The following is a 26,510-nucleotide window of genomic DNA, read 5'->3' on the forward strand; positions in this document are numbered from 1 at the left end:
GTCCCGAGTTGCCCAATCCAAAGCTCGCCTCCCGCCCGCCCACGCCCAGGTCGGAGGACTTCTGGCCACAGCATCCATCCAGAAGGAGAACACCTAGCGTAAACCTCCAGCTTGGCCTTCCTCCTCTACCGCCCCGCACACTCACTCCCGCCCCGCCCCTCCGGAAGCTCCCCGATTGGCTCCGGCGGGCGAGGGTGCCGCTGATTGGCCAGCGGGCCTTCACCGCGCAGTGACGCTGCTTTCTCCCGGCCCGGCCTGGCCCTGAGTGACCGCCCGCCGGGCAGCGCACGGGAACGAGGACTTCGCCTGCGGACTCAGGCAGCGCGGGTTGCAGCTCCCGGCTCAGACCGAGGCTCACTCGGCCGGGGAGAGGGTCGCAGGAGCAGTGGGCCGAGGGGTAGGGCTTGGGGTGCAGGGAGGGCCTCGGGTCTTGGGCTGGGGGTGCAGGGCTGGGAGGAGGGCGGGGGCGCCAGGCGGCTCCGGGGAGCCCAGGGGCATGGCACTGCCCGACGATGAGGAGGGGACAACGGTGGCGAACGGGCACCCGCCCGCGAACGGATACCTCCCGGTACCGGGGGACGCGCCCGCTGGAAAGGTGAGCGCGGAGACGCAGAACGGGCCCAAAGCCGGCTGCCTGGCCCTGAATGGGGTCTCTCGGGACAGCCCCAAGGCCGCCTCGGGAGCTCTGGACAGGCCGAAGACTCCGCTGGCCCCGGAGGAGGAGACCCAGGCCCGGTTGTTGCCCAAGGACCCCGGCGAGCAGACGCCGGCGGTCGAGGGCACCCTGGTGCCCCGGACTGCGCTCTCCGCGCGGCGCTTTTTGGTGCTACTGATCTTCAGCCTATACTCGATGGTGAACGCGTTTCAGTGGATCCAATACAGCATCATCAGCAACGTTTTCGAGGGCTTCTACAACGTCTCCTCGCTGCACATTGACTGGCTGTCCATGGTATACATGCTGGCCTACGTGCCCCTCATCTTCCCGGCCACCTGGCTGCTGGATACCAGAGGCCTGCGGCTCACCGCCCTGCTCGGTTCCGGCCTCAACTGCCTGGGGGCCTGGATCAAGTGCGGCAGCGTGCAGCAGCATCTCTTCTGGGTCACCATGTTGGGCCAGTGCCTGTGCTCTGTGGCCCAGGTGTTCATCCTCGGCTTGCCCTCCCACATCGCTTCAGTGTGGTTTGGGCCCAAGGAGGTGTCCACAGCTTGCGCCACCGCCGTGCTAGGTAATCAGGTAAGGACTAGGGTAATAGATGAAAATCGGATCCCGAAGGACCAGATAAAACGTCATAGGCCATGTGAGCTAGGTATATGGATGGACCCTTAGGAGGCATTCTATAAATGAAGGAGAGGAGGTGAGCAGTCATAAAATAGGAAGCAGTCTTGGATTAAAGAGGGGTTTTGATTTATTTGTGCAGACAGACCTTTCAAAACCAGTTTAAAATGACTACCTGGTCATCTTTGAGAATTACCTGTAAAGTAATTAACTGTACAGGCCCATATCTAGGCCTAACATCATAGAAAACTTGTCAGTGCAATAATGAATGAGGCTAAAGTAGGTATTATTTTTGTCATCAGTGTATTCTTTGCAAAAGGAAGGTGCTGTGTTCTGGGAAGTTTGTTCTTATTTTGAGTGGTCCATGTAAACAGCTTCTGTTTAATTTTATATATTAACAGTCAGCAGAGTGCCTGGTACATAACAGACATTTGTAAATGATCGCTAAATAAATCTAGTGATAAAGACTTCACAGCATTACTGAGTCCTATTACCAAATTTTAACGGTAAGAAAATGCAAGACAAATCATAGATCATAGAATCCATTGCAAAAGCGTGGCTTATTTTGCCAAGTCTCCATTAAACTGTTTCCTAGACTTGCCAACACCATAGGTTCAAATTCATTAGCGTTCCAGTAGCATTATTAGGTAGAATTTGTGTGTGTGTGTGTGTTTTAATTGCAGAATGGTCCTTTTACTGTAATTTAAATTTTGCATATGGAGTCCTATGATACTTTATGTAAATTATATCGAGTGTTCATTCAGCTCGAGGAGAATCAAGTTAAAAACCTGTATAACAAGGGACTTTCCTGCTGGTCCCATGGTTAAGACTTCCCCTTCCAATGCAGGGGGTGCAGGTTCGATCCCTGGTCAGGGAGCTAAGATCCCACATGCCTTGGGGCCAAAAAAAGCAAAACTTAAAACAGAAGCAATATTGTAACAAATTCAATAAAGACTTTTTAAAAGAAATTGCTTAAAAAAAAAAGACCTGTATAACAAAAATGTTACCTCTCTTTATACATATATTGTGTAGCTATGTAACAAAAGAAGGTTACTCTTTTACTTCTGGTCTAACACTTGTTTCAAGATCACAGTAAGATCTATTTAAATTCCATGTAAAGACTAACTCTACATGTGGGCTTATTGCTTTATATTTATTTCCTTTAAAAGTACAGAAGAAGGGATAGCTTGAAATATAGTTGTATATCCAAAATAATTTGTGACTGATATTTTAGTTGGTTGCTTCCGCATGTTTGGATAGGAACTGGTACCTTCAACTATTTTTTCATTTACGAAATTGTATGCAAGATTAATACTTCATTGAGCATGATGGAAATATTATCAACTCCATATCTATGGATTATCTATTTCATGGATAATAAATGGAAATGTTTTCTCATAGGCAGATTTCCCTCTAACACTTGGCACACCTCTGGGCCTTCCTCCCACATTCTCCCTAAGTGTTCGAATCCTTCCTTGACTCTAGTAGCTCTGCACTTGCTCACGACCCCCAAGTATGCATCTTTAGCCTAGATTATGGAGTGGTCATTCATAGTAATATTCAACATTATTGAGCATTCACTAAACCTGGCACCATGCTAAGTACTTTACACACATTGTTTCATTTAATTTCATTATGTAAGGTAGGAACTATTAGTCTCCTCATTTTATATATACAGAAGCTGAGACTTGAAGGGATAAAATTATTTTCCAAAAGTCACACAGCTAATTAGCAGCAGAATTCACACTTAGGTCTGTCTGATTCCTGAATCCTATCTTTTAACTACCCATCTACTGTGCCAAGTCTCTAACCTGAGAGAACCTTCTAAAAAAAAATTTTTTTTTAATTTTTTAGCCATGCCGCACGACTTGCAGGATGTTAGTTCCCCAGCCAGGGATTGAACCCAGGCCCCAGCAGTGAAAGCACCAAGTCCTAACCACTGGACTGCCAGGGAATTCCTGAGAGAACCTTTTAAAACATAGATCAGATCATGTCATAGCTCGGCTTTGAACTCTCCAGTGATTTCCCATAGTAATTAAAATAAAATCTAAATTCCTTACTGTGGATTACAAAACCTTACTAATATGTTTTTGTTTCCTTAAACAACACTAAGCTTGCATTTTTCATAAGGGCCTTGGCAAAAACATTCTCTCTGTCTGGAATGTTCTTCCTCCTAAGATCACACTGTTATATCCTTATTATCATTCAGCTCTCAGTTTAAATTCATTTTAAATATCATTCAGTGGCATTTCTTGAGGATCCCATTTAGAGTTGCCCAGTCACTGTCTTATTACATCATTGCACTTTAATCCTCTATGTAGTGCTTATCACTGTCTGATATATTTATGTTTATATATTAATTGTTAATTATTACTCTTCTCCGATCCCCACCATTAGGTTGTAAGTTTCATGAAATAGGCACATCGTCTGAATGTACAGCATTCATTAGAGTGCCTGGCACGTTGTAGATTCTCCATAAAAATTTATTCAATAAATTAACGAGCTTCAGACTTATGTAGATACTGGTCAGCTGGATATTTCCACTTGACTATCCCATATGACCCCACCAATCAAAATTTACCTTGTCTCCCAGCTCATTACTCTTCATTTCCACTGCCACCATCTTAGCCTTGGCTACCCGTAGCTCTCACCTAGAGCTTGCTAACTGATTTTCCTATCTGCAGTTCTTGCTCTCTTCCCTGTATTCTCCACATTCGTCCATTGTGGTCTTTCTAATGTGCACATCTGTCCTGGACACTCCCTTGCCCTCTGCAGTGTCTTCCATTGCCCTTAGGAAAAAATTCAAACTCTCTTAAGTGTCAAGTGAGACCTTACAGTTCTGCCTCCTGCCAATTCCTCAGCATCACCTCTCTGCACAGCCTCCATTCCTCATATACAGACTTGCTCTGCTCTGAGGGGACTTGTGCACTACTTACAGTTTCTCACAAGGCCGTGCTCTCTCCTTCCTTTGTACATGATGTCCCCTTGACTGGGAACATATATATATTTTTTGAATTTTATTTTATTTATTTTTTATACAGCAGGTTCTTATTAGTCATCAATTTTATACACATCAGTGTATACATGTCAATCCCAATCGCCCAATTCATCCCACCACCCCCACCCCCGCTTTCCCCCCTTGGTGTCCATACGTTTGTTCTCTACATCTGTGTCTCAATTTCTGCCCTGCAAACCGGTTCATCTGTACCATTTTTCTAGGTTCCACATATATGTGTTAATATACGGTATTTTTCTCTTTCTGACTTACTTGACTGGGAACATTTCTATTTCACTTGGCTAACTCTAATTTCTTATTCAGATCTTTGTGCCTTCAGAAATTTTTCCTGAACCCCACGTCTATACAAGGTGCTCCTCTAAAGTACTCTCTTAGCTAAGGTGACCATATGCTCCAACTGGCCTAGAATAGTCCAGGTGTACATCTGTTGTCCAGTACAACTGCTCATGGGGTCCCTTTCACTCTGACTAGTGTTCTTGCTTGAATGATCAATTACATGATCTTCCCAGTCATGGCACTCTACCTCTCATCACAGTACTGCTCTTACTACACTTGTAATTACCCGTTTAACTGTCTCTATCCAGCTTTTTATAGGGAGCAAATGCAATATTTGGTAAATGTTACTTCTCTGCCTCAGCGTCCTCTTTGAAACCTATCTTGGGCCCTTCTGTCTCACCTCCGTCCCCCAAAGAATCTGAAATCTCCCTCCACTGATCCTCCTTTAATACTTTGATTTTATTTCTCTTGTTGTGATGATCATAGTCGGCCTAATTTTTTTTTTCCTGAGGTAAAATTCACATAAAAAATTAATCATTTTAAAGTGTACAGCTCAGTGGCATTTAGTACCTTCACGATGTTGTGCAGCCATCACCTATATCTGGTTCCCAAACATTTTCATCTACCCTCAGAGAAGACCCAGTTCCCACTAAGCAGTCACTCCTCATTGCCCGCTCTCTAGCCCCTGGCAACCACTAATCTGTTTTTTCGCTATGGATTTCCCTAGTCTAGATATTTCATATAAATAGAATCATACAGTATGTGACCTTTTGTGTCTGGCTTCTTTCATTTAGCAAGTTTTCAAAGGTCATCCATGTTACAGCATCTATCAGTATTTCATTCTTTCTAAATAATATTTCATTGAATGGATATACCACGTTTTGTTTATCCATTCATTCATTGATAGACAATTTGCTGTTTTCCACCTTTTGGCTATTGCAAATCAGGCTGCTACGGATATTCATGCACAATATTCAATACCTGTTTTCAGTTTGGGGGTATATACCCAAGAGAGGAATTGCTAGGTCATACAGTAATTCTATGTTTAACTTTTTAAGGAACTGCCAAATTGTTTTCCATGGTGACTGCACTGTTTTACAGTCTTATTAGCAGTGTACAAGGGTTCCAATTTCTCCACATCATGACAACATTTGTTACTTTCTGTTTTTTTATAAAAATTATAGCCATTCTAGCGGGTATGGTTTTGATTTGCATTTCCCCAATAACTAATGATATTGAGCATTTTTTCATGTACTTGTTGAACATTTATACATATTCTTTGGAGCAATGTCTATTCAGGTCTTTTGCCCATTTTTGAATTGGGATATTTGTCTTTTTGTTGTAGAGTTGTAAGAGTTCTCTATATATTCTGGATGGTAGATCTTTATCAAATATATGATTTGCAAATATTTTCTCCCATTTTGTATGTTGTCTTTTCTCAGCATTTTTTTGTGTATATGTGTGTATTTTTGTTCTCCTTTTTTTTTTTTTTTTTTGGCGGTACACGGGCCTCTCACCGCTGTGGCCTCTCCCGCTGCGGAGCACAGGCTCCGGATGCGCAGGCTCAGCAGCCATGGCTCACGGGCCCAGCCGCTCCGCGGCATGTGGGATCCTCCCGGACCGGGGCACGAACCTGTGTCCTCTGCATCGGCAGGCGGACTCTCAACCACTGCGCCACCAGGGAAGCCCTTATTCTCCTTTTTTATTGTAAGTAGCCAAAGGGTAAGGAGTGTGTCTTACACAACTTTATAGCAGCATCATTTGGATGGTTGGAGCTTAGTAAATGTTTATTAACTAGGGAAGACATTTGACAACAATTTTCCTTTAATGGTATGGTAAAAAGACATTAGAACATGGTGCTTTAGAGCTTACGAAAGGACCTTGCAATAGTGGTTGTCTTTATGTTGATTACTTTTTTTTCTCTTATAATAAGAAGAAAGAATTAACAGGACTGTTTATTTTACAGCTTGGAACTGCAGTTGGCTTTTTGCTGCCACCAGTTTTGGTGCCGAACACACAGAATAACACACAACTGCTGGCTTGTAATATCAGTACCATGTTTTATGGAACTTCAGCTGTTTCCACACTTTTATTTATTTTAACGGTAATTGGTAAGTGAATTATTTTCCCTAAAGCTTATATAGATAAGTGCATGACAAACATATGAAAATAAAAATAACCAACCCTGAAAATTTGTACTGGTAATATCTCAAGTGCTATTTGCTTGTTTCATTCTTGCTGTTTACTTTCTTGTTTAGGTAATGAATGCTACCGCCTAAGGATATGTTATGGTCCGCTACATCCGTTTTAATATTGTAAAGGGTTTGAAGACTAATTCATCTCATTTGTCTCCCTACTAACTTTTCTTTCCTGATAACTGTTGGTTTCAAACATATTACCTGCCTCCTCTTTGCCTATCCGTCTATGTGTCTGCATCTTACACTAACCTCGCCAGGAACAAGTTCTTGTCGTGCTTTGAAATGATGCGAATAGGCTACAACCTTCCTTTAAATGATAAATCCTTCTAGGGATCCCCAATTTAACAGTTAACTGGATCTGAAAATGTTGACCAGTGAATGATCCTGGGCAGCAACAAGCTGTTCAGCAGAATTTCAAACTGTGGCAACTATCTGCTTGTTAGGCCACTCCAGCAAAGCACTGCTGCCACCACTCGTCCCCGAGTCCTCTCGTCCGGGCCTGTCTCTTGAAGCAGTCAGTCAAAATCAGCTGCAAGCAGCCATCATCAGTTTGGAAGAAGGTTTGGGAAGGTCTGCTTTTTAAAGTTTATTTTTAATGGGAAACAATTTTGATTTCAGGGAAAAGAATAGGTGAGGCTTATTTAAGTAATAGAGCTGCTAACATAACTATAATATTGCCTTGTGGGCACTCAGTATATCTTAAATTGATTTGAAGAAGAAAGGAACTTTAAAGTTGAAAGGCCATCTTTCAATCATTAAAATTTATAATTAAATTTCATTATAGCTGGAGTTTTAAATTTTATATGTTAATTTTTATAATGGTTATAACAGTAATGAAAAATGCAATTTTTTTTTTTATGATCACCAGATATAAAATCCTCAGTTTTCAAAGAAAATGTATGTTAAAGACTATGGAGTGTTTTGATAGAGATGCCTTTATTTTTTTAAATTTTACTTATTTAATTATTTTATTTTATTTTTGGCTGATTTGTGTCTTCGTTGCTGCACGCGGGCTTTCTCTAGTTGTGGCGAGCGGGGGCTACTCTTCGTTGCGGTACGCAGGCTTCTCATTGTGGTGGCTTCTCTTGTTGTGGAGCACAGGCTCTAGGCGTGCAGGCTTCAGTAGTTGTGGCACGTGGGCTCACTAGTTGTGGCTCGTGGACTCTAGAGCACAGGCTCAGTAGTTGTGGCGCACGGGCTTAGTTGCTCGGTGGCATGTGGGATCTTCCCGGACCAGGGCTCGAACTGGTGTCGCCTGCATTGGCAGGTGGATTCTTAACCACTGCACCACCACAGATGCCTTTAGAGATGAACTGCTGGACCCAGGGATAGGAAACTCAGCCCACATATTTTTAATTTTCCTTAAGATAATGAACAAAATATTCTCATGGTAGCATTTAAAATATTCTGACATGTCCAATCTACCTATGATTGGTTTTTATGTTTCTGTTAGGGAGTGGCATATTTGCTGTGTGCTGACTACTGAAAAAGGATAAATTATCCCTTGTACTATTTTGTCAGTTTAACAAGGTTTTAAAAGAAATCTATATTTTTAAAAAACAAATTCCTATATCTACTTTTCTGGTAGCCATATTTGATGTGCTAGATGAAGTATGAGATATAGTTTATATACATTTTGCATAAATGGATCTTCCATTAGCAATAGGGATTATTAAAATATAAAATTCTCGGGCTTCCCTGGTGGCGCAGTGGTTGAGAGTCTGCCTGCCGATGCAGGGGACACGGGTTCGTGCCCTGGTCCGGAAAGATCCCACATGCCGTGGAGCAGCTGGGCCCGTGAGCCATGGCTGCTGAGCCTGCGTGTCCGGAGCCTGTGCTCCGCAGCGGGAGAGGCCACAACAGTGAGAGGCCCGCGTACCGCAAAAAAAAAAAAAAAAAAAAAAAAGAAATATATATATATATATAATTCTCTTTCCTTTGATTGCTATGTATCTTTGCATAAATTCTGGTTTTCCTTTTTTTATCGTCTTCAATTGCTTGTCTCTTTGGAAGAAGTGAGAGTAATAGACTGTATATAAGATATCTATAGATACAAAATTATATATAAGAAAAAAAAATTATATATAAGACACATGTATTTAAACATATATATATATATGAGATGCTACAAATATAAGATTTTTATTTGTCAAAGGAGTGGGACAAAAAACATAGGTATGACCATTGGCGTATCACCCTGTATTATTTAAGAAATTAAAAGAGAGCTATTCATGTACATAATTATTTACGTACTCATGGCTTATGAGTAGACAGTGGAAATGGAAATGGGGGGTGAATGGAATGGAAATAGAATAGGAAAAAAAAAAGCTCATTGTCAAGTTTTGCTTGGTGACCTATAAACTTAATCTTATGATACTAAGCATAGTATAAAAGCAAGATAATATACAGTTGTGATATGAAAGTCTAGGTTGAAAATTGTGACGTTTAAATTAAAAATTTACCTGTTTTCCTTATACCTAAATATTTGCTATTAAGGAAAATATGGATTATTTTAAAAATCCTAACTTTCTTATAGTTCCTTAATTACTAAGAGACAATGCTACTTCCTTCTAAATTCTACCCATACATATTTTGGAAGCCCAATCAAATCTTATAAAATAATTTAGTTTTGTGCTGATGCTTTTCAGCAATGTGACATATACCAAACTGGTATTCAGAAGTCTTCCTAAAATACTAACTTGAGGAGGGTTCATGTCATGTAATCCTATTACCCTCCCTAAGTGTAATCCATCTAACATTTCTAGGAATTAAGCCCAACCTTCCACTGAATTTCACGCTAATACCCCATTCTTATTGGGAGAATACTATTACAGTCTCTAACATTTGATTGATATGTACCAAACATGTTTAAAAGCACAACTGCATGCTATATTTCATTTAATCCTCAAAGCCCTATAAGGGCGGTACTATTATTATCATTCCCATTTTATAAATGAGGAAACTGGGCACAGAATTTAAGTAAATTTAACTTACCCATGGTCACAGTTAGTATATAAATGCTAAAGATGAAATTTGAGCCTGGGCAATCTAACTCCATTAATAAAATGTTACATATACAAATATATCATTTTAATTTTTACTTAGTCTGATTATTTGTTTCAATTCCTCTTGTATAAGTGGTAATGCCGTTGTATTTGAAAGCTGTTCTTTTTATGCAGAGCAGTAAACTATATCACTTAAGTATGTCAGTTAAAATCCTTATCATCCTGATTCACTAAAATGAGTGGATGACAGAAACCAAAAGTAATGGCAGTCAAAATATTTAATATTAAGGTATTTAAATACATGAGTATAAAACATACATGTATAATTTTATTTTTGATTCTTATATTCAGGATATTTATATATTGGCTCCTATTATAAATTGTTAATAGAAGTACGTTTTACTTAGTGTATAAGAATTTCAAGCCCTGAGAAAAGTCTCTGATTTTATTTTATTTTTAAATATTTATTTATTTATTTATGTTTGGCTGCACTGCACAGCATGTGGAATCTTAGTTCCCTGACCAGGGATCCAACCTGTACCCCCTGCGGTGGAAGCCAAGTCCTAACCACTGGACTGCCAGGGAATTCCCTGAAAAGTCTCTGATTTTTAAAAATAAATATTCCTCAAAAAGACAATGTATTTTGTATAGTACTCAATAATTACAAAATTCTTTTACACATATCATATAGTCCTCATACCAGCTTGTTGTTATTATCTCCATTTTATGAATGAGAAAGCAATAGCTGAGAAGCAGGAATTGATTTCTTTGAGTCATATAGTGAGATGAGGCAGAGCCAGGATTCAAACCTGTGTTTGTCTTATAATAAATTAATATGTGTAATGTCCGCTTGAATCACAAAAGCACAAATAATGAAATCAAAAGATAATATTATAACCTGATTTCAAAAAATAGAAGTGGTCCTAAACACAATAGACTTGTTATTTATTCATCATGGGAGAAAAAGTTTGAATGTGGTGCCCAAAATCCTTTGGCTACTTTCCATTCCTATTGCTAAGGGTGGAGAATAACTTTTACTAATTAATTATTTTATTAGTTAATTATTTTATTTGCACAACTTTTTGGTGGGGAGAAGAGAAGTTAGAAGTCTATTTTTCGGTTTCAAAGGAGAAAGAAAAAGCCATATTTCATCCTTTGAAAGGAGCAATGAGGCGTAAACAGGGTCATAGACCAATGGATTTTTTGTTCCTCTTTTTTTTTTTTTTCTTTATAGACTTAAGCCTGACTTTACTATATTGTGTAGCTGGTAGATAAAATCTTGATTTTGTCCAAGAAAGCAGTTAACTTCCTGAAACTAAGACATAACACTTGTATTCAGAAAACAAGTCTAATGGAATTAAAGACTACCAGAACTTGTTTTTATTTTGCATTTGAGTTCAGATCTGAGCCATTTAGACTTATTTTATTGTAGTAAATAAAAATCTAAGTAAGAGACTTAGGACTCATTCAATACCCATGACTACGTTGTAAGCATAGTTTTTACATTCTGAAACTTTGTTTTACAACATGTGAGTTCTGTTTTACCAATATTAATAAAGAGAGATATCTCCTATCTTAACTAGGATGCAAAGAGACTTTCAGGAGAGGACAACAGGCGTCCTCAACAGTGCAAGGAGCAGATAGGGTGAAAGGAAGGGGAGGGATTGCAACCACTTAAAACGTTTTATGTCTACCAGTCCTCCAATATAAGGATATTAAAAAGTAAATATGAGTTATGTCTCCGCTTCAATTAGTTGTAAGACCTATAAAAATAGAAGTCTAGTTGTTGTTTTATTTATATCATAATTAATCCATGTTTTGGTGAGCAAAGAGCTGTAATTTTTTATTTTTAGCAGCAAACAGGAGAATTAAGAGAATTACAATATTGTGTGCAAGTTTTAAGAATCATTTCTTTCTTTTGCAGTGATTTTCAAACCTGGCTGAGCGTTGAGTTTTGTGTAATACAGTTCTAAGGTTCTGTTCTGGAGGTTCTGATTCACTGAGCCTTCTCTAGAATCCCCAAATCTGTAATTTTAAAAAATTTCTACATGATTACAGTTGACAGTCAGGTCCATCAGATCTAGACCACTTTCAAACTACAAAGCAGGCTTCTTTGTTGGAAGAAAGAAATAGCCACTATTTAAAAAGAGAGAGAGAGAAAGAGAAGGAGGAAATTCTAATATTTTAGAAAATATTACTTTCTTCTGAATCCATTTACCTTCTTTTTGGCTTTTGAATTTACCCTACTTTATTGATTCTAAAGTGTACATTTTTTTCATGGCGTCTCTGAAATTGAGGTGCCTTTAGTAATCAATCAATGGCGTCTAAGATGAATAAGTTCTAGAGATATGCTGTATAACATTATGCCTATAGTTAACAATACTTATTGTACACTTAAAAGTTTGTTAAGAGGGTAGATTTCAAGTTAAATGTTCTTATCACAATAAAAAAATACCAATGGCATGTAACACTGGTGTCAATTGAGGTATGGTTATGTGAAAACCTTCTGTTGATGCCTGCCAAGATCATTAAGTGCCAGCCTCAGACCATTTTAGATTCAGTGAAATACAGCATTTTTCCTGTATGTATTTGAGTTTAAAATTTTGAGTCAGTACTAAAACTAGATTTTAGTTTCTGATGTACCACTCTTAGCAGGTCAGTTCTTCTATCAGAAAGTCTTGACTCCTGGCTAGCCATACCCTACAGAAATCTCTGCCTAGCCATCTGTTGTAGGAAATTAGTAGATCCTTCCCTGCCCAGCAAAAGGGCAGTCTCTAAATATCTGGCTGAGAAGGCTGTGCGATCTTTCTCTAACTACATAGTAATGGGCAGTGCTAGAACTTACAGTATCAGAAACTATGTATCACACTTTTATGTCTCCCAGCTCTACCCCTAGATTTTCCATATGCAGCTGAAGTGAGTCAGCAAGCAGGACCTAGCTCTGCTCCCATGAATCCACATGGACCTTTTCAGTTCTAGAGGGGTAATTGCATCAGATGATAAACTTTCTATCAAATTTCAGAAGAAAATAGGTACTAACTCAAGACAGTCCTCTAAAAGTTCAATTTACTGGCTTGCTCATATCTGATATTACCTCTAATTACAGATTGAACCAAATTTAGAAATAGAATTGTTGAATACTTAATATAATAAAAATTAATCTTGCTTAACTAAAAACAGAATAATCACTGGGCAAAGTTGTGACATAGTATTGATGGTTTTACAGTTCAGTTCTGTGAATTGGCCAAATCTCTGAGTTTTAGTCCATCTCAGAGGGTTGAGATGATAATATCAAACTAGTCTTCACTTAGAAATTAGTGAAAATGAAAAGACTTACTATAAAAGACTTTTACTACCTCTTTAAACTTAAACTGAATTTAGTCTGCTCACTAAAGAAGACTTGTATATTGAATTATCTTTTCATGTATGTTTCCAGCATTCAAAGAAAAACCTCAGTATCCACCAAGCCAGGCTCAAGCAGTTCTCCAAGACAGTCCCCCTGGAGAGTATTCCTATGGGAAGTCAATAAGGAACCTATTTAAAAATATTCCTTTTGTCCTTCTATTGATCACTTATGGTAAGTGGTTTTATTTTTGTTGATGTCTGTGTAAACCTTTGAGCATTACAGATTATTTTCTTATAATCTAGTGGTTTGAGCTAGATTATTATTATTATATAATATTATATAATATTATCCATATATAATAATATATTAATAATATTAATAATAATATATCATTAATGTATAATATATTATATTATTATTATTTTCTTATAATCTAGTGGTTTGAGCTTTAATTAATGAGATAATGAGATAGGTTTATTAACTCTATAATAATAGCATAGTCATAAACTTAAATTTTTAACCAAAAGCAAAAACTTCAGAATGGATTTCCTTACATGTTTTTAGAACAAAAAAAATGGGTGGATATTAGAGAAGCACTCGTTTTTTTTTGGTTTTTTTTTTGCGGTATGCGGGCCTCTCACTGTTGTGGCCTCTCCTGCTGCAAAGCACAGGCTCCGGACGCGCAGGCTCATCGGCCATGGCTCACAGGCCCAGCCGCTCCGCAGCATGTGGGATCTTCCCGGACCGGGGCACGAGCCCGTGCCCTCTGCATCGGCAGGTGGACTCCCAACCACTGCGCCACCAGGGAAGCCCGAAGCACTCGTTTTTTAAAAAATTTTATTTAATTGAAAAAAGTTTTTTTATACAGCAGTTCTTATTAGTCATCCATTTTATACATATTACTGTATATATGTCAATCCCAATCTCTCAATTCATCACACCACCACCCTCCCCCGCCACTTCCCCCCTTGGTGTACATACGTTTGTTCTCTACATCTGTGTCTCTATTTCTGCCCTGAAACCGGTTCATCTGTACCATTTTTCTAGGTTCCACATATATGTGTTAATACACGATATTTGTTTTTCTCTTTCTGACTTACTTCACTCTGTATGACAGTGTCTAGATCCATCCACGTCTCTACAAATGACCCAATTGCATTCCTTTTAATGGCTGAGTAATATTCCATTGTATATGTGTACTACATCTTCTTTATCCATTCGTCTGTCTATGGGCATTTAGGTTGCTTCCATGACCTGGCTATTGTAAATAGTGCTGCAGTGAACATTGGGGTGCATGTGTCTTTTTGAATTCTGCTTTTCTCTGGGTATATGGCCAGTACTGGAATTGCTGGATCATATGGTAATTCTGTTTTTAGTCTTTTAAGGAACCTCCATACTGTTCTCCATAGTGGCTGTATCAATTTACATTCCCACCAGCAATGCAAGAGGGTTCCCTTTTCTCCACACCCTCTCCAGCATTTGTTTGTAGATTTTCTGATGATGCCCATTCTAACCAGTGTGAGGTAATACCTTATTGTAGTTTTGATTTGCATTTCTCTAATAATTAGTGAAGTTGAGCAGCTTTTCATGTGCTTCTTGCCCATCTGTATGTCTTCTTTGGAGAAATGTCTATTTCGATCTTCTGCCCATTTTTTGATTGGGTTTTTTTTTTTTTAATATTGAGCTGCGTGAGCTGTTTATATATTTTGGAGATTAATCCTTTCTCCATTGATTCATTTGCAAATATTTCCTCCCATTCTGAGAGTTGTCTTTTTGTCTTTTTTATAGTTTCGTTTTTGCTGTGCAAAAGCTTTTAAGTTTCATTAGGTTCCATTTGTTTATTTTTATTTCCATTACTCTAGGAGGTGGATCAAAAAAGCTCTTGCTGTGATTTATGTCAAAGAGTTTTCTTCCTGTGTTTTCCTCTAAGAGTTTTATAGTGTCCAGCCTTACATTTAGGTCTCTAATCCATATTGAATTTATTTTTGTGTATGGTGTTAAGGAGTGTTCTATTTCATTCTTTTACATGTAGCTGTCCAGTTCTCCCAGCACCACTTATTGAAGAGACTGTCTTTTCTCCATTTTATATCCTTGCCTCCTTTGTCATGGATTAGTTGACCATAGGTGCGTGGGTTTACCTCTGGGCTTTCTATCCTGTTCCATTGATCTATGTTTCTGTTTTTGTGCCAGTACCATATTGTCTTGATTACTGTAGCTTTGTAGTATAGTCTGAAGTTGGGGAGTCTGATTCCTCCATCTCTGGTTTTTCCCTCAAGACTGCTTTGGCTATTTGGGGTCGTTTGTGTCTCTATACACATTTAAAGATTTTTGTTCTAGTTCTGTAAAAAATATCACTGGTAATTTGATAAGGACTGCATTGAATCTGTAGATTACTTTGGGTAGTATAGTCATTTTCACAATATTGATTCTTCCAATCCAAGAACATGGTATATCTCTCCATCTGTTTGTGTCATCTTTGACTTCTTTCATCAGTGTCTTTTAGTTTTCTGAATATAGCTCTTTTACCTTCTTAGGTACGTTTATTCCTAGGTATTTTATACTTTTTGTTGCAGTGGTGAATGCGATTGTTCTCTTAATTTCTTTTTCTGATCTTTCGTTGTTAGTGTGTAGGACTGCAAGAGATTTCTGTGCATCAATTTTGTATCCTGCAACTTTACCAAATTCATTGATTAGCTCTAGTAGTTTTCTGGTGGCATCTTTAGGATTCTCTATGTATAGTATCATGTCATTTGCAAACAGTGACAGTTTTACTTCTTCTTTTCCAATTTGTATTCCTTTTATTTCTTTTTCTTCTCTGATTGCCGTGGCTAGGACTTCCAAAACTATGTTGAATAATCGTGGCGAGAGTGGACATCCTTATCTTCTTCCTGATCTTAGAGGAAATGCTTTCAGTTTTACACCATTGAAAATGATGTTTGCTGTGGGTTTGTCCTATATGGCGTTTATTATGTTGAGGTAGGTTCCCTCTATGCCCACTTTCTGGAGAGTTTTTATCATAAATGGGTGTTGAATTTTGTCAAAAGCTTTTTCTGCATCTATTAAGATGATCATATGATGTTTATCTTTCAATTTGTTAATATAGTGTATCACATTGATTGCTTTGCATATAGTGAAGAATCCTTGCATCCCTGGGATAAATCCCACTTGATCATGGTGTATGAGTCTTTTAATGTGTTGTTGGATTCTGTTTGCTAGTATTTTGTTGAGGATTTTTGCATGTATATTCATCAGTGATATTGGTCTGTAATTTTCTTTTTTTGTAGTATCATTGTCTGATTTTGGTATCAGGGTGATGGTGGCCTCATAGAATGAGTTTGGGAGTGTTCCTTTCTCTGCAATTTTTTGGAAGAGTTTGAGAAGGATAAGTGTTAGCTCTTCTCTAAATGTTTGATAGAATTCACCTGTGAAGCCATCTGGTCCTGGACTTTTCTTTGTTGGAAGATTTTTAATCACAGTTTCAATTTTTTGTTTTGTTTTGTTTTGTTTTGTTTTTGCGGTACGTGGGCTTCTCACCGTCGTGGCCTCTCCTGTTGCGGGGCACAGGCTCTGGACACGCAGGCTCAGCAGCCATGGCTCACGGGCCTAGCCACTCCGCGACATGTGGGATCTTCCCGGACCAGGGCATGAACCCGTGTCCCCTGCATCGGCAGGTGGACTCTCAACCACTGCGCCACCAGGGAAGCCCCACAGTTTCAATTTTATTACTTGTGATTGGTCTGTTCATATTTTGTATTTCTTCCTGGTTCATTCTTGGAAGGTTATACCTTTCTAAAAATTTGTCCATTTCTTCCAGGTTGTCCATTTTATTGGCATAGAGTTGCTTGTAGTAGTCTCTTAGGCTGCTTTGTACTTCTGCAGTGTCCGTTGTAACTTCTCCTTTTTCATGTCTAATTTTATTGATTGAGTCCTCTCCCTCTTTTTCTTGATGAGTCTGGCTAAAAGTTTATCAATTTTGTTTATCTTCTCAATGAAACATATTTTAATTTTATTGATCTTTGCTATTGTTTTCTTTGTTTCTATTTCATTTATTTCTGCTCTGATCTTTATGATTTCTTTCCTTCTACTAACTTTGGGTTTTGTTTGTTCTTCTTTCTCTAGTTCCGTTAGGTGTAAGGTTAAATTGTTTATTTGAGATTTTTCTTGCTTCTTGAGGTAGGTTTATATTGCTATAAACTTCCCTCTTAGAACTGCTTTTGCTGCATCCCATAGGTTTTGAGTCATTGTGTTTTTATTGTCATTTGTTTGTAGGTATTTTTTTATTTCCTCTTTGATTTCTTCAGTGATCTCTTGGTTATTAAGTAGTGTATTAGTTAGCCTCCATGTGTTTGTATTTTTTATGTTTTTTCCCCTGTAATTGGTTTCTAATCTCATAGCATTGTGGTCGGAAAAGATGCCTGATATGATTTCTATTTTCTTAAGTTTACTGAGGCTTGATTTGTGACCCAAGATGTGATCTATCCTGGAGAATGTTCTGTGTGCACTTGAGAAGGAAGTGTAATTTGTAGTTTTTGGATGGAATGTCCTATAAATATCAATTAAATCTATCTGGTCTATTGTGTAATTTAAAGCTTGTGTTTCCTTATTAATTTTCTGTCTGGATGATGTGTCCATTGGTGTAAGTGAGGTGTTATTAAAGTCCTACACTTTTATTGTGTTACTCTCGATTTCCTCTTTTATAGCTGTTAGCATTTGCCTTATGTATTGAGGTGCTCCTCTTTGGGTGCATATATATTTATAATTGTAATGTCTTCTTCTTGGATTGGTCCCTTGATCATCATGTAGTGTCCTTCCTTGTCTCTTTTTTTTTTTTTTTAGCGGTATGTGGGCCTGTCACTGTTGTGGCCTCTCCCATTGTGGAGCCAGGCTCCGGACGCACAGGCTCAGCGGCCATGGCTCATGGACCCAGCCGCTGTGCAGCATGTGGGATCTTCCCGGACCGGGGCACGAACCTGTGTCCCCTGCATCGGCAGGCAGACTCTCAACCACTGCACCACCAGGGAAGCCCCTTCCTTGTCTCTTGTAACATTCTCTATTTTAAAGTCTATTTTATCTGATATGAGTATTGCTACTCCAGCTTTCTTTTGATTTCCATTTGCTTGGAATATCTTTTTCCATTCCCTCACTTTCAGTCTGTATGTGTCCCTAGGTCTGAAGTGGGTCTCTTGTAGATAGCATATATATGGGTCTTATTTTTGTATCCATTCAGTGAGCCTGTGCCTTTTGGTTGGAGCACTTAATCCATTCACGTTTAAGGTAATTATCGATATGTTTGTTCCTATTACCATTTTCTTAATTGTTTTGTGTTTGTTTTTGTAGGTCCTTTTTGTCTTTTGTGTTTTCCACTTAAAGAAGTTCCTTTAGCATTTGTTGTAGAGCTGGTTTGGTGGTGCTGAATTCTCTGAGCCTTTCCTTGTCTGTAAAGCTTTTGATTCCTCCGTCGAATCTGAATGAGATCCTTGCCAGGTAGAGTAATCTTGGTTGTAGGTTCTTTCCTTTCATCACTTTAAATATATTGTGCCACTCCATTCTGGCTTGTAGAGTTTCTGCTGAGAAGTCAATTGTTAACCTTATGGGGGTTCTCTTGTATATTATTTGTCATTTTTCCCTTGTTGCTTTTAATAATTTTTCTTTAATTTTTGTCAGTTTGATTACTATGTGTCTCGGCATGTTTCTCTTTGGGTTTATCCTGCCTGGGACTCTGTGCTTCCTGGACTTGGGTGGCTATTTCCTTTCCCATGTTAGGGAAGTTTTCAACTATAATCTCTTCAAATATTTTCTCAGGTCCTTTCTTTCTCTCTTCTCCTTTGGGACCCCTATAATGAGAATGTTGGTGCATTTAATGTTGTCTCACAGGTCTCTTAGGCTGTCTTCATTTGTTTTCATTTTTTTTTCTTTATTCTGTTCCGCAGCAGTGAATTCCACCATTCTGTCTTCCAGTTCACTTATCTGTTCTTCTGCCTCAATTATTCTGCTATTGATTCCTTCTAGTGTATTTTTCATTTCAATTATTGTATTGTCATCTCTGTTTGTTCTTTAATTCTTCTAGATGTTTGTTCTTTAACTCTTCTAGGTCCTTGTTAAACATTTCTTGCATCTTCTTGATCTCCATTCTTTTTCCGAGGTCCTGGATCATCTTCACTACCATTATTCTGAATTCTTTTTCTGGAAGGTTGCCTACCTTCAGTTCATTTAATTGTTTTTCTGGGGTTTTATCTTGTTCCTTCATCTGGTACAAAGTACTCTGCCTTTTCATTTTGTCTATCTTTCTGTGAATGTGGTTTTCGTTCCAGAGGCTGCAGGATTGTAGTTCTTGTTTCTGCTGTCTGCCAGCGCTGTCTTCTTTTGTGAGTTCTCCCAGGGTGCTTTAGGTCCTTTATAAATTATAGTTGTGACCACTATAAGCATATGGAAAGTGTCATCAATAATTCCTTTCTTTGACCCCGTGCAAACTGTCATCTATTTTGACTACTCTATCAACGTCTCATCCTAGGTCTTTCAGCATAGCAGACAGATATTCCTCCTAACACTGTAGCTTTGACTGCAGGCACCAACACATTGTGTTCCCTTCAGGGTTTTGTGACACAGTATTCTTTTGTCCTTATATTAACACTGTTTATTAACCAATACCCCCTATTTCTGTCTTACTTGCCTTCAGAAGTCACTCACTGCTATTCTTTTCTTTATATTTTTGGGGGGCAGTGCACACAAGAGTACATAATTGTTTTATAAGTTGTAACAAGTTATGCTGTGACCTAAACTCTTACCCTTTTACTGGGATTACTTCCCCCCACCCCTTTTCTTAGTGGAAATTATTAAACACAAAAGTAGAACATTTAATTTAGTGAATTCCTAAGTACCCATCATCACCCAGCTTCAACAATTACCAACAGTTCACCAATCTTGCTTTTATTTCCTCTGCATTTTTCCTGGAATATTTTACCTTTTTAATTTTTTTTTTTTTTAGTTCCCCAACCAGGGATCGAACCCGGGCCCTTGGCAGTGAAAGCACAGAATCCTAACCACTGGACAGCCAGGGAATTCCCTGGAATATTTTAAAGCAAATACCAGATGTTATATCATCTCATAATTAAATAGTTCAGTTCCTTTTCTTAATTTTGGTTACCTCCACTGCTTAACTTAAACCTAAAATTCATAACTAGGAAGCAGAGAAAATATAGTGGCTCACTGTTATCTAGTAGAGCAAATTCATTTCTTTAGCCTATCATTTACGGTGGCTTCTTTCCTTCTTTTATACCTCATTGTTTCCCAATACAAAATTCTCTTTTAGCCAAATTTATAACCAACCCTGTGTCACATACACAGACACACAAACATGCCTTCACATGCACATACACTGTTAATTCTCATCTCTGTAATACATTTTGTGCCATTATTTCTTCTACCTGAAATGTGTCCTTTTTTTCCTTAAGCAGTCCTATAAGAGCTAGCTTAACATTTACGTCACTTATTGTTCATTGTATTATTCATTCATTTATTCATTTATCCTACCAATAATTATCAAGTATCTACTAAATGTATAATAGTGCCCTAGATGCTGTGTGGATTAGAAAGAAGCATGATACATGATTTCCACCCTGAAATAATTATAATTCAATTGAGGAGATTATGTAAACCTCTGAAAAGTAAACAATAGTGTAAAAGTTATTTATCAGAAAGATAACGACATAAGAGAAGTTGTATGGCAAGTGCATGCTAAAGGCCTTCAGAATACATAATTGGGACAAGATACAAGAAAGGAAGGGGTGTGGGTGGCAGGGAGGGCATCACAGCAAAGATGGTGGTTGAGGCTGGCCTTGAAGGACAGGTTAGATTTGGATAGACAAGGGGGAAGAGGGTAATGGCATGAGCAAGGGCCTTAGATGGCACCGTCTCTGACTATTCTGATTTCTGTGGAGCTTTTATGTGTTTTATAGCACATTATTTAGCACCTGGTTATGCATAACTAATTAGGTAAAAATTTGTTTAGTTGTTTGAAATTTGTAAAGGACTTCCATATATATTATTTCAGCTAAATTTTTGAGATAAATTATTATACTTGTTTTTTTTTTTTTTTTTTTTTTTATTATACTTGTTTTAAAAATAAAAACTCTGAGTTCTCATTTCTTTTTTAAGAAAATATATTTAAATATTTATTTATTTGGCTGTGCCAGGTCTTTTTTTTTTTTGGCTGCATTGGGTCTTCATTGCTCAGTGCAGGCTTCTCATTGCGGTGGCTTCTCTTGTTGCGGAGCATGGGCTCTAGGCGTGCAGGCTTCAGTAGTTGTAGCACGCAGGCTCAGCTGTTGTGGTGCACAAGCTTAGTTGCTCCATTGCATGTGGGATCTTCCCAGACCAGGGACTGAACCCATGTCCCCTGCATTGGCAGGCGGACTCTTAACCACTGTGACGCCAAGGAAGTCCCTGTGCCAGGTTTTAGTTGTGGCACGTGGGATCTTTGTTGCCGCATACGGGATTTTCATTGTAGCATGAGGGATCTTTAGTTGTGGCATGCGGGAATCTTTTAGTTGCAGCATGTGGGCTCTTAGTTGTGGCATGCGGGATCTGGTTCCCTGACCAAGGATCGAACCAGGGCCCCCTACATTGGGAGCATGGAGTCTTAACCACCAGACCACCAGGGAAGTCCCCTGAGTTCTCATTTCTTAATTCTAAATTTTATTTGTATAGGATTTAAAAGGTACAAAGGACATACAATGAAAAGTCAGTCTTCTCCCATCTCTATCCCCAGGTCATCCACTCCCTGGAAGGAATCACTGTTACCACCTGCAACTTATTTGTTATCATCTGCAATTTATTTGTGAGGCTAGTATAACCTTGATATCAAAATCAGACAGGGACAGTGTAAGAGAAAAATTATAGGCCAGTTTTACCTATGAACCTAGATGTAAAAATCCAAAATAAAATATTAGAAAACCTAACCCAGCTATTTATAAAAATGATAGTGCATCCTGACGAAGTTTGGTTTATCTCAGGAGTGAGAAATGATTTAGTACTAGAAATGTATGCATATAATTGACCACAGTAAGAGATCAAAGAGGAAAATTTACCCAATGGCTGAGGAAAAAGCATTTGATAGAATACAGTACCCATTGGTTAAAGACTCTTAGCCAATTGTGAGAAAAATGAACTTTCTGAACCTGATAAAGTTTATCTACAAAAACCCTATAGCAAACATCATTCCAAAGGCAGAACCTTAGGAACATTACCCTTAAAAATCAATAAGAAGGGCTTCCCTGGTGGCGCAGTGGTTGAGAGTCCGCCTGCTGATGCAGGGGACACGGGTTCGTGCCCCGGTCTGGCAAGATCCCACATGCCGTGGAGTGGCTGGGCCCGTGAGCCATGGCCGCTGAGCCTGCGCATCCGGAGCCTGTGCTCCGTAACAGGAGAGGTCACAACAGTGAGAGGCCCGAGTACCGCAAAAAAAAAAAAAAAAAATCAGTAAGAAGTATCCCTTAAAACAAGGATGCCTATTGTCACCACTTCTATTCAACATCCAACTGAAAGTCCTGGCTGGCCCACTAATACAGGAAAAATGAAAAGTATATGAATTGGAAAGAAAAAAGATGCTATTATTCGCAGATAATATGATTATGTATACCAGAGGTCAGCAAATTGTCTTAGGAACCAAATCTGGCCATTGCCGGTTTTTATAAAGTTGTGTTCGCTTACATATTGTCTGTGGCTGCTTTTGAACTACAAGAGCAGCAGAGTAGCCACATCAGAGACCATATAGCCTGCAAAGCTAAAATATTTACTGTCTGGTCTTTTACAGAAAATGTTTTTGCTAACCCCATGGTCTACAAAATAATTCAAGAGAACCTACAGACTGTATTAGAACTAATAAGGATGGGTTCAGAAAGATTATGAGATACCGAACAATGTGAAAATATCAATTGCATTCTTATAAAAAGATACATTTTATAATAGCAACCAAAAGTATAAGATGTGTAGGAATAAATCTACCAAAAAGAACTTAATGTAAATCAGCTATACTTAAATGTTAAAAAATAACTTTATAAATTATAAAACATTGAAAGACATAAGAGAAGACCTCAGTTAAGTGGAGGGATATACCATGTTTTTGGAAGACTCAAGATTGTAATAATGTCAGTTAACCTTACAGGACCACTGTATTAACAAATGTCAATTATGGATTTGGACTGATGGAAAGGCCAGACACAGACACAGTCTTCAGAAACTGAACAGAGTTTACTTGTTGAAGGAATTAGAAAGAGGGAGTTGGGAAGCCCTGTGGAAAGTTCAATAATATTCCCCAGGACAGTTGGAGAAGTTTCTTGACTTATTTGTCACCGAAGGGGTGCATAGTTAGGGATCATAATGTCTGAATGAGTGAGAGTCATATCACACCTTTTGGAATTGTACCTGTCCCCCTCCATGCCTAGTATTACATACAAAAGATTGGAGCAGACTTGTACATGGGATAGTCTGGATAGGCACTACACTCCTAGGACAGGTTTTCAGGATATTTTAGTGTCCAAAACTCAGGAACCAAATAAACCAAGAAAGTTTTTTTTTTTTTTTTTTGAGTTAGGGCTATTTGGAGAAAGCATGATCCCTCACTGTTCCCATCTGTAGCTACTTGCTATCTGAAACTCAGACAAATACCATACTCTAGATTCAGCTAACAGTATTCTTTGCTATTATAATTCTTTCTCCAGATTCTGGCTATCCTCACTGAGGTCTGGAATAGATTTGAGATCACCGTAGGGTACAGTGCAGTAGAGTACACTCAAGCCTCAGCACAGGCCCCCTTTATTTCCCTTGGCCTCCTCAGGCTAACCTCGCTGAGTCCCTGTGCATTCCTGAGCTCAGTGGGAAGAGAGTAACAAAGGCTAGTTACCCAGGGGTTTTTGATAACATCTTTAGACCTAGGCCTCATCTTGCAATCTCCAACTTAAACAGGGTTTGTAATAAAACTTGGCTAATTCTGAAATTACTGTGAGATAAGTAAGGGCCAAGAACAACAATGGTAATTTTGATAAAGAGCAAGGTAAGGAACTAATTCTCAGATATCAAGATTTATAGAGCAGTGGTAAGCAAGATGTCATGTATTAGTAAGGGATAGGCAATTAGATCACTGGAACAGAGGGACCTGGCCCTGTGTATCAGTTGGCATAGGCTAGGTTGTATTATAGCAATGAAACCCCACCAAAAAAAATCTTAGTGGCCAAACACATCAAAAGTTTATTTCTTGCCAATGCTACCTGTTCACTGTGAGTAGGCAGCAAATTACTCAGGGATCCAGGCACATGTCTCCATGATTACTCAGGTAGGAAATGAGAAGTATCACTTTTACTCACCTTTAAAGTCATATGGCCATGCCACTAAGTGCCTGTATAGAGAAAAACTAGAATATTTGCAGACAGCTGTGATGACTAGAACATTATGCATATATGAAAACTTGATATTTGTAGAAGAGAATCTACATAGTAAATTGTCCTGGGACAATCAATTAGCCATAGAGGAAAAATAAGGTGAAATTAGAAAATGAATTGTGGATTAAAGATCAAAGGGTAAAAATCAGAGCTTTAATTTTTTTTTTTTTGGCCACGCAGCACAGCATGCAGGATCTTAGTTCCCTGACCAGGGCAGGGATTGAACCCGTGCCTCCTGCAGTGGAAGCATGGAGTCTTAACCACTGGACCTCCAGGGAAGTCCCCAGAACTTTAATGTTTTAGAAGCAATAAAGGGAAGGGAAGGGAACCATCTTTAGTATTCTTAAAAGAATTTCCTAATGCAAAAAACATAAACCCTAAATAAAAAGATTGATAAATATATACATTAAACTAATGATATTTTCTAAAAGGACATGACATAGGCTATGAGAAAATGTCTGCAATGCATATAACCAACAAAGGCTTCGTACTCACAATATAAAAGTGACCCCTATTAATCACTAAGAAAAGAGCAAACAGTCTGGGGAAATCAGAAGGCATTTATATGTTTGTGTGTGTGTATATTGCTCATGTATGATGCTCAACCTTACTAGTAATTGAGGAAATCCGAATCAAAACCAAAGTAAGATACAATATCCCACACATTCAAATTGGCAAAAAAAAAAATTTTTTTAATCTGATGCAAACAGATTTGGTAGAGTAAAGGAACTCTGTTGGTCGTACAGTAAGTCCCCTACATATGAACCTTCAAGTTGTGAACTTTCAAAGATGCAAACGTGCATTCCATCAATGTCAGGTGTGAGTGAAGTTGCAGCTTATCCCCCGTCTCCTATTGCTGACGATCCTTCAGCTCTACCATCTCCCACCTCCTCTCCCTCCTCCAGTCAGTAACTCTTCTTCCCTGTCACTTGGTGCCAGCCCCTGTATGTCAGCTGTTGTACTGTACCACTGTACTTTTCAAGGTACTGTACTGTAAGATTAAAAATGTTTTCTTTATTTTTTGTTTGTTTTTTATGTATTATTTGTGTGAAAAGTATTATAAACCCATTACAGTACAGTACTATATAGCTGATTGTGTCACTTGGGTACCTAGGCTAACTTTGTTGGACTCACGAACAAATTGGACTTACAAACCCACTCTCGGAACGGAACTCGTTCATATGTAGGGGACTTACTATATAAACTGGCACACCCATTTGGAAGAGTAGTTTGGCTATATCTAGAAAGTAGAAGTTTTACTCCTAGGTACATACTTAGAGAAACCCTTATATATAAGAACAAAAACATAGTATTTATTGCAACATTGTTTTAAATAGCAAAAAACTGGAAAAAGCCTTAACATGTCTATTGACTTAGGACAAGAGATAATTAAATGGAAGTATATTCACACAATGTACTATTATACACCAGAGAAAACTGATGAGCTAGAACTAAAAGTATCAACATGGTTAAATCTCAAAACCAGGATATTGAGTGATATGAGCAAATTGCAGATGGATACTAATACCATATTATTTATATAAAATTTAAATACATGCAGAATAATTCTAACTGTTGTGTATTGATACACATATGTTATAATATCTACGATGATAAACACCAAGATCAGGATGGGGATTACCTCTGAGGAAGAATAGGATTAAGGAAGGTCTAAAAAAAATGAATCTACAGCAAAGATGGCAAAATGTTAATGTTTAGCAAGAGGGTGATGAGTAAGGGTATTTGTTAAATTAGTCTCTGTACTATTTTGTATGCTTGAAATATTTAATAATAGAAAAACAATAAACTTAAATTTCAGCTAGGTTAAAAGACTTAGACCTAAAGTTATACAACATATGTGAAGAAACTCCATGATTCAAACCTAGTCATATGATTCCTGATAACCAGCTGTTTTTATTTTTCCTTTTTAAGTATTCTTTAATTAACATTGTCTTACT

The 26,510-nt window shown here is 38.4% G+C and overlaps 1 protein-coding gene across 3 annotated transcripts in view; it reads left to right on the top strand.

Moving 5' to 3' along the window:
* The first annotated feature begins 248 nt into the window (after positions 1-248).
* The window catches only part of FLVCR1 (FLVCR choline and heme transporter 1), a 36,643-nt gene continuing 10,381 nt past the window's right edge, over positions 249-26,510 (top strand). For all 3 annotated transcript variants that reach the window (XM_027082948.1, XM_027082950.1, XM_027082949.1), the window contains exons 1-3: positions 249-1,234; positions 6,535-6,679; positions 13,208-13,348. In XM_027082948.1, coding sequence (XP_026938749.1) covers positions 497-1,234; positions 6,535-6,679; positions 13,208-13,348 — 1,024 coding nt within the window. In that variant the 5' untranslated portion in view covers positions 249-496. The remainder of the gene's footprint in view (positions 1,235-6,534; positions 6,680-13,207; positions 13,349-26,510) is intronic.

The sequence above is a fragment of the Aethalodelphis obliquidens genome, unplaced genomic scaffold (genome assembly GCF_003676395.1).
Source record: "Aethalodelphis obliquidens isolate GAN/ISIS:26980383/991018 unplaced genomic scaffold, ASM367639v1 scaffold48, whole genome shotgun sequence".
Classification (NCBI taxonomy): Eukaryota; Metazoa; Chordata; class Mammalia; order Artiodactyla; family Delphinidae; genus Aethalodelphis; species Aethalodelphis obliquidens.